Source organism: Ranitomeya imitator, chromosome 1, assembly GCF_032444005.1.
Source record: "Ranitomeya imitator isolate aRanImi1 chromosome 1, aRanImi1.pri, whole genome shotgun sequence".
Lineage (NCBI taxonomy): Eukaryota > Metazoa > Chordata > Amphibia > Anura > Dendrobatidae > Ranitomeya > Ranitomeya imitator.
The window spans coordinates 857,501,283-857,515,512 of record NC_091282.1 but is presented as its reverse complement, the minus strand read 5'-3'; the positions used below and the strand labels follow the sequence as shown (position 1 = coordinate 857,515,512).

General features: G+C 43.7%; 1 protein-coding gene across 1 annotated transcript in view; it reads left to right on the top strand.

Moving 5' to 3' along the window:
* The window catches only part of TEKTIP1 (tektin bundle interacting protein 1), a 53,244-nt gene that overhangs the window by 26,211 nt on the left and 12,803 nt on the right, over positions 1-14,230 (top strand). Inside the window, exon 3 of the mRNA XM_069741945.1 lies at positions 7,913-8,038. Coding sequence (XP_069598046.1) covers positions 7,913-8,038 — 126 coding nt within the window. The remainder of the gene's footprint in view (positions 1-7,912; positions 8,039-14,230) is intronic.

Below are 14,230 nucleotides of genomic sequence, written 5' to 3'. Positions count from 1 at the left end.
GATACTTCACACTAGACCTTGAAAATCAAGGTCCCAGAGTCTGGAGGAAGAGTGGAGAGGCACACAATCGAAGCTGCTTGAGGTCTAGGGCGAAGTTTCCATTGGACTGTTCATGCGTTTGTCAGTGTGCAAACTTACAAAATCAGCAAGGTATCAAATACTTATTTCCCCCACTGTATATATATACAATGCCTACAAGTAGTATTCAACCCCCTGCAGATTTAGCAGGTTTAATAAGATGCAAATAAGTTAGAGCCTTCAAACTTCAAACAAGAGCAGGATTTATTAACAGATGCATAAATATTACAAACCAAAAAGTGTTGTTGCTCAGTTACATTTTTATAAATTTTAAACATAAAAGTGTGGGTCAATTATTATTCAACCCCTAGGTTTAATATTTTGTGGAATAACCTTTGTTTGCAATTACAGCTAATAATCGTCTTTTATAAGACCTGATCAGGCCGGCACAGGTCTCTGGAGTTATCTTGGCCCACTCTTCCATGCAGATCTTCTCCAAGTTATCTAGGTTCTTTGGGTGTCTCATGTGGACTTTAATCTTGAGCTCCTTCCACAAGTTTTCAATTGGGTTAAGGTCAGGAGACTGACTAGGCCACTGCAACACCTTGATTTTTTGCCTCTTGAACCAGGCCTTGGTTTTCTTGGCTGTGTGCTTTGGGTCGTTGTCTTGTTGGAAGATGAAATGACGACCCATCTTAAGATCCTTGATGGAGGAGCGGAGGTTCTTGGCCAAAATCTCCTGGTAGACCGTGCTATCCATCTTCCCATGGATGCGGACCAGATGGCCAGGCCCCTTGGCTGAGAAACAGCCCCACAGCATGATGCTGCCACCACCATGCTTGACTGTAGGGATGGTATTCTTGGGGTCGTATGCAGTGCCATCCAGTCTCCAAACGTCACGTGTGTGGTTGGCACCAAAGATCTCGATCTTGGTCTCATCAGACCAGAGAACCTTGAACCAGTCAGTCTCAGAGTCCTCCAAGTGATCATGAGCAAACTGTAGACGAGCCTTGACATGACGCTTTGAAAGTAAAGGTACCTTACGGGCTCGTCTGGAATGGAGACCATTGCGGTGGAGTACGTTACTTATGGTATTGACTGAAACCACTGCCATGAGATCTTCCCGGAGCTCCTTCCTTGTTGTCCTTGGGTTAGCCTTGACTCTTCGGACAAGCCTGGCCTCGGCACGGGAGGAAACTTTCAAAGGCTGTCCAGGCCGTGGAAGGCTAACAGTAGTTCCATAAGCCTTCCACTTCTGGATGATGCTCCCAACAGTGGAGACAGGTAGGCCCAACTCCTTGGAAAGGGTTTTGTACCCCTTGCCAGCCTTGTGACCCTCCACGATCTTGTCTCTGATGGCCTTAGAATGCTCCTTTGTCTTTCCCATGTTGACCATGTATGAGTGCTGTTCACAAGTTTGGGGATGGTCTTAAATAGTCAGAAAAGGCTGGAAAAAGAGATAGTTAATCCATGTGAAGCTCATTGTTCTTTGTGCCTGAACTACTTCTTAATACTTTAGGGGAACCAAACAGAATTCTGGTGGGTTGAGGGGTTGAATAATAAATGACCCTCTGAAAAGACTTTTCACAATTTAAAAAAAAATAAACAAAGAAATAACATTCTTTTTTGCTGCAGTGCATTTCACACTTCCAGGCTGATCTACAGTCCAAATGTCACAATGCCAAGATAATTCCAAATGTGTAAACCTGCTAAATCTGCAGGGGGTTGAATACTACTTGTAGGCACTGTATATATATATATATATATATATATATATATGTATATATATATATATATACATATATTGCACAGATAGGAGAAAAGCCGGCAATTCAGCAGCCGCGTAGTGTAAAATCATATCAGGAGCCGCATAGTGTAAAATCATACCAGGAGCCGACAGCATAGAGTAGATGTATTACATACAGTAAATGCAATTAGAACATATGGATGTCAATGACAAATACAGTTAGTAAAGTATGTGCAGCTTACTGTACATGTATTTAATTAATAAAGGATTACTTTTCTGAAAAAAATTGCGTGGGCTCCCGCATAATTTTCTTAACCAGCAAAGGGAATGCCTACGGTTGGGGGCAGATATTTATAGCCTGGGAAGGGGGTAATACCCATGGAGCTTCCCTGGCTATTACTATCAGCTCACGGTTGTATACGTAGCCTTTACTGGCTATTGAAATAGGGGACCCTTTTGACCTATCTGCTGGTCATTGACCGCTCCTGCCAGAGATTCAGCTACACCCTGTCAACAGAGCAGCGGTTTCTCATTCTGTTGACAGGGCGGGACTACTGCTGTCATGCTGATTGACAGCAAGATTCCGCCAATTAGGCAGTGGAGAACAGGTTGTCAATTAGCATGACACCAGTACTAGACGAATGGTGGGAAACCTATTTTTGCGATGAGCTATTTGGATATTTATGACATAATTCAGGGGCCGTACTAAATTATCAACTTAAAAATGATCATGGTATATTTGGTTGAATAATAAATTAGCTCACCCCTAATGTGACAGCTGGAACTGCTTCTCTTTAGTGCAGCTGTGATGTTAGTTGGCAGTGATGATGTTGCTACTTGCAACTGCTTTTCCAGCTTTGCGTCAGTCTGGAGTGCAGGTGACTCTTTCTGATAAGTTTTGTAAAGAACTCACAGCAGTAAGTTGTTTCAAACACTCATGTATATTACACTTCTTATGTCCTTACAGTGGGAAAGTCATCACTGATCAAATGGGAATGGTGCTTATACGTCACATTGGAGACACTGGGGCAGGAGCATATACATCAAATAGGAGATAGTGGGGCTGGAGCATATACATCACAGGAGACAACACTGGAGCTGGAGTATATACAGTTAGGTTCAGAAATATTTAGACAATGACACGAGTTTTGGCATTTTAGCTGTATACCAAAACATATTCAAGATACAGTAATATGATCAATATTGACTTAACGTGCATACTCTCAGCTTTAATTATTCACACCCTAATTGGAGTAAGGATTTAGAGATTAGAAATCTTTAAAATGTAACTGCCTCTTTTTTAAAGGAACCAAAAGTAATTGGACAATTATCTCAAAAGCTCTTTAATGGGTTGCATGGGCTATTCCCTTGTTAAGCCAATATTAATTAAGTAGGTAAAATAGGTAAAAGGCCTGGAGCTAATTCCAGGTGTGGGATTTGTATTTGGAAGCAGTTGCTATGACCCCACATCATGAGGTCCAAAAAGCTCTCAATGGAAGAGAAACAGATCATCATTGGGCTGCAGAAAAAATAAATCCTTCAGACAGATAGCAGTAATGTTAGGTATGCCAAATAAACAGATTGGTACATTCTGCAAAAGCAAAGAGTGTACTTGTGGCCTTGTGGACTCCAAAAGGCCTGGACATTCACAGAAGACACCAGTGGCGGATGATCACATAATCCTTTCCATGGTAAAAAAGAACCCCTTCACAACAAGAACACTCTCTAGCAAGTATGGTAGGTGTTTAAGCATGTACGTCTGCAATAAAGAGAAGACATCATGAGAGTAAATACAGAGGGTTCACCACCAGGTGCAAACCATTAATCAGCCCTAAAAATAGAAAGGTCAGATTAAATTTTACCAAAAAAATCTAAAGATGCCAGCCCAGTTCTGGAAAAGCATTGAATAAAATGAGCCTAAGATCAACCTGTACCAGAATGATGGGAGGAAGAAAGTATGGAGAATGCTTGGAACAGCTCATGATTCAAAGCACACCACATCCTCTGTAATACATGGTGGAGGCAGTGTGATGGCATGACCATGCATGGCTTCCAATGGCACTGGGTCACTATTATTGTTTATTGATGATGTGACTGGAGACAGAAGCAGCTGGATGAATTCTGAAGTGTACAGGAATACTTTCTGCTCAGATTCAACCAAATGTAGCAAGGTTGATAGGACGTCGCTTCACAGTACACATAGACAATGACCCAAAACATACTACAAAAGCAACCCAGGAGTTTTTTAAAGTAAAGAAGTGGAATATGCTGCAATGGCTGAGTCAATCACCGGATCTCAATCACATCAAGCATATATTTCACATGCTTAAGACAAAACTTAACGCAAAGAGACCCACAAACAAACAACAACTAAAATCAGGTTTAAAGGCCTGGAAATGTATATAAAGGAGGAAACCCATGGTTTGGTGACGTTTATGACTTCCACACTTCAGGCAGTTATTGTCTACAAAGTATGACAAATGAACATTTCATTTATGGTAAAGTTAATTTGTCCAATTACTTTTGAGCCCCCGAAATGAAGAGGTATTGTAGAAAAATGGTTGTAATTCCCCAACGTTTTCACAGGATATTTTTATTCTACCTCTTTAATTAAACCGGTAAGTATACACTTCAATTGCATCCCAGTTGTTTAATTTTAAATAAAAAATAGTGGCATACAGAGCCCAAATCTTGAAAATTTGGTCACTGTTCAAATATTTCTGGCCCTAACTGTACATTACATAAGAGACCCTGGAGCTGGAGTATATACAGTGGGGAAAGTACAGGTGCATTTCACAAAATTAGAATATCATCAAAAAAGTTAATTTATTTCAGTTCTTCACTACAAAAAGTGAAACTCGTATATTAGATCATTACAAACAGAGTGATCTATTTCAAGTGTATATTTCTGCTAATGTTGATTATGACTTACAGCCAATGAAAATCTAAAAGTCATTTTCTCATTAATTAGAATACTTTATGACACCAGCTTGAAAAAATGATTTTAAAATCCGAAATGTTGTCCTACTGAAATGTGTAATCAGTAAATGCACTCAATACTTGGTCGGGGGTCCTTTGGCATCAATTACTGCATCAATGCGGCGTGGCATGGAGGCGATCAGCCTGTGGCACTGCTGAGGTGTTATGGAAGCCCAGGTTGCTTTGATAGCAGCATTCAGCTCGTCTGCATTGTGGGGTCTGGTGTCTCATCTTCCTCTTTACAATACCCCACAGATTCTCTATGGGATTAAGGTCAGGTGAGTTTGCTGGCCAATCAAGCGCAGTGATACTGTTGTGTGGCGGGAGCGGTCTGTGACCACTCCTGGCACTTAGTGCCGAGTGTCAGCTGTCTGAATCAGCTGACACCCGGCTGCGATCGCCCACACACCACCTGTGTGTGCGGGTGATCGTGCAGACAAAATAATCGTCCGTGGTCAAATAGGCCCAGGGCACATGGATGGATTATTAGTAAGGATGAGTGAATAGCTTTGAATAACTCCTTATCCGAATAGCTATAGCACTTACCGAATAGCTGCATTGGGAACCCGCATACCTGTAGCGCTCCTGATAATCAGCGGTTCAGCGCCGCAGCGGCTTGTGTCGCTGCTGTGTGACAGTCACAACGCATGCGTTGAGAGGTTGTTTGTTGGGCTGATTATCGGGAGTGCTCCAGGTATCCGGATTACCGATGCAGCTATTTGGTAAGCGCTCTAGCTATTCGGATAAGGAAGGCTTGAAAAAGGTTCACAATTTTTTGGACCGAAACGTCGCCAGATGGGGCAATTAAACTGCACATGATTTGATCCTATTATGGTGTGCTGCCTCCATTTTTGTGGATATATTCAATAGGTTTGGTACATACCTGGGAAGTTTTCCACCCTTTGGTTGTTTTTGTGCTGCTTTTTATTTTCTTTTTTTTCTATTTGGATAAGGAGTTATCTGAAGCTATTCACTCATCCCTAGTTATTACGTCCGATGTCAGAAAGGGGCTAAAGTCAAGAGCAACCTACTAACTGTCAAATCCAAGTGATAGTATTCTGTCCTCCTACTCCTGGACCTATCATCTGTCTTCGACGCAGTGGACCATTCCCTCTTACTACAGATTCTTTAATCTCTTGAAATCACAGAATTGGCCCTATCTTGGATCTCCTCTTACCTAACAGCTATCAATATCACCTCTATGCTGATGACACATAGATCTATTTATCTGGACCCGATATCACCTTACTAACAAGAATCCCACAATGTCAGTCCACTATTTCATTTTTCTTCGCTGCTAGATTTCTAAAACTTAACATGGATAAAACAGAATTCACCATCTTTCCACCATCTCATTCAACCCCCTCAACTGATCCATCCATCAAAGTCAATGGCTGCTCACTCTCCCCAGTACTACAAGCTCGCTGCCTCGGGGTAACCGTTGACTCTGATCTCTCCTTCAAACCACACATCCAAGCCCTTTCCACTTCCTGCCAATTCCAAGTAAAAAATATCTCCTGGATCCGCACATTCCTCAACCAAGAATCTACAAAAGTACTAGTGCTTGCCCTCATAATCTCCCACCTCTACTGCAACCTCCTGCTTTGTGACCTCCCCTCTAAAGGTACCTTCACACTGAGCGACTTTAGAACTATAACGATAGCGATCCGTGACGTTGCAGCGTCCTGGATAGCGATATTGTTGTGTTTGACACGCAGCAGCGATCAGGATCCTGCTGTGAGATCGCTGGTCGGAGCTAGAAGGCCAGAACTTTATTTCGTCGCTGGATCACCCGCTGACATCGCTGAATCGGCGTGTGTGACGCCGATTCAGCGATGTCTTCACTGGTAACCAGGGTAAACATCGGGTTACTAAGCGCAGGGCCGCGCTTAGTAGCCCGATATTTTCCCTGGTTACCTTAAAAAAAACAAACACTACATACTTACATTCCGGTGTCTGTCGCGTCCCTCGCAGTCAGCTTCCCGCACTGACTGTGAGCGCCGGCCGTAAAGCACAGCGGTGACGTCACCGCTGTGCTCTGCTTTACGGCCGGCCCTCACAGTCAGTGCGGGAAGCTGACTGCGAGGGACGCGACAGACACCGGAATGTAAGTATGTAGTGTTTTTTTTTTTTTTTTTTAGGTAACTAGGGTAAATATCGGGTTACTAAGCACGGCCCTGCGCTTAGTAACCCGATGTTTACCCTGGTTACCCGGGGACCTCGGCATCGTTGGTCGCTGGAGAGCTGTCTGCGTGACAGCTCTCCAGCGACCACACAGCGACGCTGCAGCGATCGGCATCGTTGTCTATATCGCTGAAGCATCGCTTAATGTGACGGTACCTTATCACTCTCGCACCCCTCCAATCTAGCCTATAATCCGCTGCCAGACTAATCCTCTTGTCAATCCATTCACTGGCTCCCCATTGCCCAGAGACTCCAGTTCAAAACCCTGACCATGACATAAAAAGCCATCCACAACCTGTCTCCACTATACATCTGTGACTTAGTCTCCAAACACTAACCTGCACACAACCTCCGACTTTCACAAAATCTCCTTCTCTACTCCCCTCTAATCTCTTCTTCCCACAATCACATCCAAGATTTTTCATGTGCATCCCCCCTACGTTTGAACTCACTATGCCAACATATCAGACTCTCACCTACCATGGAAACCTTCAAAAGGAACCTGAAGACCCACCTCTTCCAACAAGCCTTCAACCTGCAGTGACACTCGTTCCACCAAACTGCTGCATGACTAGATATACCCTCACCTAATGTATCCTCACCCATCCCTTGTAGACTGTGAGCCCTCATAGGCAGGGTCCTCTCTCCTCCTGTACCAGTTGGTGACTCGTTTTGAGCCAGATTACTGTACTTGTTTTTTATTATGTATACCCCTCCTCACATGGAATAAATGCCGCTATAATAATAACAAATAACAATAATAATAACTGTAGCAAAATACTGTTTGTAAGATATAAAAAAATACAAAGGTCAACAAAACTAAATGCAAATTGTCTCTTATAATTTGTTTTGCCTTTAGAGCCAATATCTCAAACTTCACAGTATTAGCTATTATACTGCCAAGTCCTCCTTTGAAGTCAGAGTACCGTAATTTGGAAATGTGATTTTGGATGTCATAATAAAATAACAAATAACTTTTTCTAGGCGCTTCTCAGCTTCTCCGGGAGACTGCATGGTATGACCCAATCCAGCCATCTCAGCGGCTACAGGACTCTGCTCGATGGGGCACATTTATATGGAGCGATCAGCCTGTTCTTGGTAAAGAGTATGGTAAGTAAAAATAAGATGTGGAAAAAAGCAACATATTGTACTCTACATGTCAAAGAGAAGTTGTTAACCCCTTCATGACCCAGCCTATTTTGACCTTAAAGACCTTGCCATTTTTTGCAATTCTGACCAGTGTCCCTTTATGAGGTAATAACTCGGGAACGCTTCAACGGATCCTAGCGATTCTGAGATTGTTTTCTCGTGACATATTGGGCTTCATGTTAGTGGTAAATTTAGGTCAATAAATTCTGTGTTTATTTGTGATAAAAACGGAAATTTGGTGAAAAATTTGAAAATTTTGCAATTTTCACATTTTGAATTTTTATTTTGTTAAACCAGAGAGTTATGTGACACAAAATAGTTAATAAATAACATTTCCCACATGTCTAATTTACATCAGCACAATTTTGGAAACAAAATTTTTTTTTGCTAGGAACTTATAAGGGTAAAAATTTGACCAGCGATTTCTCATTTTTACAACGAAATTTACAAAACCATTTTTTTAGGGACCACCTCACATTTGAAGTCAGTTTGAGGGGTCTATATGGCTGAAAATACCCAAAAGTGACACCATTCTAAAAACTGCACCCCTCAAGGTGCACAAAACCACATTCCAGAAGTTTATTAACCCTTCAGGTGCTTCACAGCAGCAGAAGCAACATGGAAGGAAAAAATGAACATTTAACTTTTTAGTCACAAAAATTATCTTTGAGCAACAATTTTTTTTATTTTCCCAATGGTAAAAGGAGAAACTGAACCACTAAAGTTGTTGTCCAATCTGTCCTGAGTACGCTGATACCTCATATGTAGGGGTAAACCACTGTTTGGGCGCACGGCAGGGCTTGGAAGGGAAGGAGCGCCATTTGACTTTTTGAATGAAAAATTGGCTGCACTCTTTAGCGGACACCATGTCACATTTGGAGAGCCCCCGTGTGCCTAAAAATTGGAGCTCCCCCACAAGTGACCCCATTTTGGAAACTAGATGCCCCAAGGAACTTATCTAGATGCATAGTGAGCACTTTAAACCCCCAGGTGCTTCACAAATTGATCCGTAAAAATGAAAAAGTACTTTTTTTTCACAAAAAAATTCTTTTAGCCTCAATTTTTTCATTTTCACATGGGCAACAGGAAAAAATGGATCCTAAAATTTGTTGGGCAATTTCTCCTGAGTACACCAATACCTCACATGTGGGGGTAAACCACTGTTTGGGCACATGGTAAGGCTCGGGAGGGAAGGAACGCCATTTGACTGAAAAATTATCTCCATCGTTAGCGGACACCATGTCGCGTTTGGAGAGACCCTGTGTGCCTAAACATTGGAGCTCCCCCACAAGTGACCCCATTTTGGAAACTGGACCCCCCAAGGAACTTATCTAGATGCCTAGTGAGCACTTTAAACCCTCAGGTGCTTCACAAATTGATCCGTAAAAATGAAAAAGTACTTTTTTTTTCACAAAAAAATTTATTTTCGCCTCAATTTTTTCATTTTCACATGGGCAATAGGATTAAATAGATCCTAAAATTTGTTGGGCAATTTCTCCCGAGTACGCCGATACCTCATATGTGGGGGTAAACCACTGTTTGGGCACACGGCAGGGCTCGGAAGGGAAGGCGCGCCTTTTGACTTTTTGAATGGAAAATTAGCTCCAATTGTTAGCGGACACCATGTCGCGTTTGGAGAGCCCCGGTGTGCCTATGCATTGGAGCTCCCCCACAAATGACCCCATTTTGGAAACTAGACCCCCCAAGGAACTTATCTAGATACATACTGAGCACTTTAAACCCCCAGGTGCTTCACAGAAGTTTATAACGCAGAGCCATGAAAATAAAAAATAATTTTTCTTTCCTCAAAAATGATTTTTTAGCCTGCAATTTCCTATTTTGCCAACGGTAATAGGAGAAATTGGACCACAAATTTTGTTGACCAGTTTGTTCTGAGTACGCAGATACCCCATATGTGGGGGTAAACCACTGTTTGGGCGCACGGCAGGGCTCAGAAGGGAAGGCACGCCATTTGGCTTTTTAAATGGAAAATTAGTTCCAATCATTAGCGGACACCATGTCGTGTTTGGAGAGCCCCTGTGTGCCTAAACATTGGAGATCCCCCACAAATGACCCCATGTTGGAAACTAGACCCCCAAAAGAACTAATCTAGACGTGTGGTGAGCACTTTGAACCCTCAAGTGCTTCACAGAAGTTTATAACGCAGAGCCATGAAAATAAAAAAAAAAATTTCTTTTCTCAAAAATGATATTTTAGCCCGCAATTTTTTATTTTCCCAAGGGTAACAGGAGAAATTTGACCCCAAAAGTTGTTTTCCAGTTTCTCCTGAGTACGCTGATACCCCATATGTGGGGGTAAACCACTGTTTGGGCACATGCTGGGGCTCGGAAGTGAAGTAGTGACGTTTTGAAATGCAGACTTTGATGGAATGCTCTGCGGGCGTCACGTTGCGTTTGCAGAGCCCCTGATGTGGCTGAACAGTAGAAACCCCCCACAAGTGACCCCATTTTGGAAACAAGACCCCGAAAGGAACTTATCTAGATGTGAGGTGAGCACTTTGAACCCCCAAGTGCTTCACAGAAGTTTATAACACAGAGCAGTGAAAATAATAAATACGTTTTCTTTCCTCAAAAATAATTTTTTAGCCCAGAATTTTTAAATTTTCCCAAGGGTAACAGGAGAAATTTGACCCCAATATTTGTTGTCCAGTTTCTCCTGAGTGTGGTGATACCCCATATGTGGGGGTAAACTACTGTTTGGGCACATGCCGGGGCTCGGAAGTGAAGTAGTGACGTTTTGAAATGCAGACTTTGATGGAATGCTCTATGGGCGTCACGTTGCGTTTGCAGAGCCCCTGATGTGGCTAAACAGTAGAAACCCCCCACAAGTGACCCTATTTTGGAAACTAGACCCCGAAAGGAACTTATCTAGATATGTGGTGAGCACTTTCAACACCCAAGTGCTTCACAGAAGTTTATAACGCAGAGCCGTGAAAATAATAAATACGTTTTCTTTCCTCAAAAATAATTTTTTAGCCCAGAATTTTTTATTTTCCCAAGGGTTACAGGAGAAATTGGACCCCAAAAGTTGTTGTCCAGTTTCTCCTGAGTACGCTGATACCCGATGTGTGGGGGTAAACCACTGTTTGGGCACACGTCGGGGCTCAGAAGGGAAGTAGTGACTTTTGAAATGCAGACTTTGATGGAATGGTCTGCGGACATCACGTTGCGTTTGCAGAGCCCCTGGTGTGCCTAAACAGTAGAAACCCCCTACAAGTGACCCCATTTTGTAAACGAGACCCCCCAAGGAACTTATCTAGATATGTGGTGAGCACTTTGAACCCCCAAATGCTTCACAGACGTTTACAACGCAGAGCCGTGAAAATAAAAAATCATTTTTCTTTCCTCAAAAATGATGTTTTAGCAAGCAATTTTTTATTTTCTCAAGGGTAACAGGAGAAATTGGACCCCAGTAATTGTTGCGCAGTTTGTCCTGAGTATGCTGGTACCCCATATGTGGGGGTAAACCACTGTTTGGGCACACGTCGGGGCTCGAAGTGAGGGAGCACCATTTGACTTTTTGAATACAAGATTGGCTGGAATCAATGGTGGCGCCATGTTGCGTTTGGAGACCCCCTGATGTGCCTAAACAGTGGAAACCCCTCAATTCTAACTCCAACACACCCCTTACCCTTTTCCCAACTGTAGCCGTAACCCTAATCACAACCCTAACCCCAAAACACCCCTAACCCTAACCACAACCCTAATTCCAACCCTAACCCTAAGGCTATGTGCCCACGTTGCGGATTCGTGTGAGATTTTTCAGCACCATTTTTGAAAAATCCGCGGGTAAAAGGCACTGCGTTTTACCTGCGGATTTACCGCGGATTTCCAGTGTTTTTTGTGCGGATTTCACCTGCGGATTCCTATTGAGGAACAGGTGTAAAACGCTGCGGAATCCGCACAAAGAATTGACATGCTGCGGAAAATACAACGCAGCGTTTCCGCGCGGTATTTTCCACACCATGGGCACAGCGGATTTGGTTTTTCATATGTTTACATGGTACTGTAAACCTGATGGAACACTGCTGCGAATCCGCAGCGGCCAATCCGCAGCCAAATCCGCACTGTGTGCACATAGCCTAATTCTAAAGGTATGTGCACACGCTGCGGAAAACGCTGCGGATCCGCAGCAGTTTCCCATGAGTTTACAGTTCAATGTAAACCTATGGGAAACAAAAATCGCTGTACATATGCTGCAGAAAAACTGCACGGAAATGCAGGGGTTTACATTCCGCAGCATGTCACTTCTTTCTGCGGATTCCGCAGCGGTTTTACAACTGCTCCAATAGAAAATCGCAGTTGTAAAACCGCAGTGAAATGCGCAGAAAAACCGCGGTAAATCCGCGATAAATCCACAGCGGTTTAGCACTGCGGATTTATGAAATCCGCTGCGGAAAAATCCGCAGAGGACCAGAATACGTGTGCACATTCCTAACCCTACCCCTACCCCTACCTCTAACCCTAACCCTACCCCTAACCCTACCCTTAACCCTACCCCTAACCCTAACCCTACCCCTAACCCTAACTTTACCCCTAACCCTACCCCTAACCCTAACCCTACCCCTAACCCTAACCCTAGTTCTAACTCCAACCTTAGTGGGGGAAAAAAAAAATTATTTTATTATTGTCCCTACCTATGGGGGTGACAAAGGGGGGGTCATTTACTGTTTTGTTTTTTTATTTTGATCACTGTGAGGTTTTATCACAGTGATCAAAATTCACTCTGGAACGAATCTGCCGGCCGGCAGATTCGGCGGGCGCACTGCGCATGCGCCCGCCATTTTGGAAGATGGCGGCGCCCAGGAAAGAAGACGGACGGACCCCGGGAGGCTCGGTAAGTATAAGGGGGGGGGGATCAGGGCACGGGGGGGGGGGCGTCGGAGCACGGGGAGGAGGGATCGGAGCATGGGGGGGTGGATCGGTGTGCAGGCGGGTGGATCGGTGTGCGGGTGGGTGGATCGGTGTGCGGGGGGGTGGATCGGTGTGCGGGGGGGTGGATCGGTGTGCAGGGGGGTGGGATTGGAGCACGGGGGGTGGGATTGGAGCATGGGGGGAGCAGACAGGAGGACGGGGGAGCGGAGCACAGGACGGAGGGGAGCGGACCACAGATCGGGGGGCTGGGGGGGGGGCGATCGGTGGGGTGGGGTGGGGGCACATTAGTGTTTCCAGCCATGGCCGATGATATTGCAGCATCGGCCATGGCTGGATTGTAATATTTCACCAGTTTTTTAGGTGAAATATTACAAATCGCTCTGATTGGCAGTTTCACTTTCAACAGCCAATCAGAGCGATCGTAGCCACGGGGGGGTGAAGCCACCCCCCTGGGCTAAAGTACAACTCCTCCTGTCCCTGCACGCCGGGTGAAATTACAGTTAACCCTTTCACCCGGCCTGCAGTAACACGATTCCGCCATGACGCATACGCTGCGTCATGGGTCGGAATGGCACCGACTTTCATGATGCAGCGTATGCGTCAAAGGTCAGGAAGGGGTTAATTGCTTTACAATCCACTAAACAATTAGTGTTTTAGTGTTTCTATCACCTCTAGTAGCTGTGAATCATAATTTTTTAATAAACTGCATGATATAAAAAATCAAAGAGATTATTTCTTTTTTTTCATCTACTACTTGTCATGTGGGAGGTGCTATTACTATGATTAGTCCCGCAGGCTGGGATGAAGCCATGTCTCCCAGGCATCTCCTTCATTCAGTGTGCTGACACCCAGAGCATGTGCAGTGCAAATATGAAGATGAGCCAAATACATCTTGCTTCATTGCGCATGCCTAGGAGATTTGGCTGTAGCTTGGTCTGTGTTATTGTTCAAAGGAATGGCAGCATCCATAGTCCAAACTCACCTCAGGCTGCGGTTTTCAGTCATTACGTCCACTGGGTAACCTCAAACCCAGCTCCAATCCACCAAATAACAATCATTCACTAATGATCCAGTTGAGAAATATATATTTTTTTATTTCAAAGCCATATCATAAATGATCATGGGAAACAAATACAGAGATATAAACCAAAAGGATTTCTCCAGTTGGGAAAATAACAAATATATGAGTAATGTAATGAAGGAAGAAAAAAAAAAACAAATAGGGGCAACCAATTATATATCAATTAAATCTGTTTTT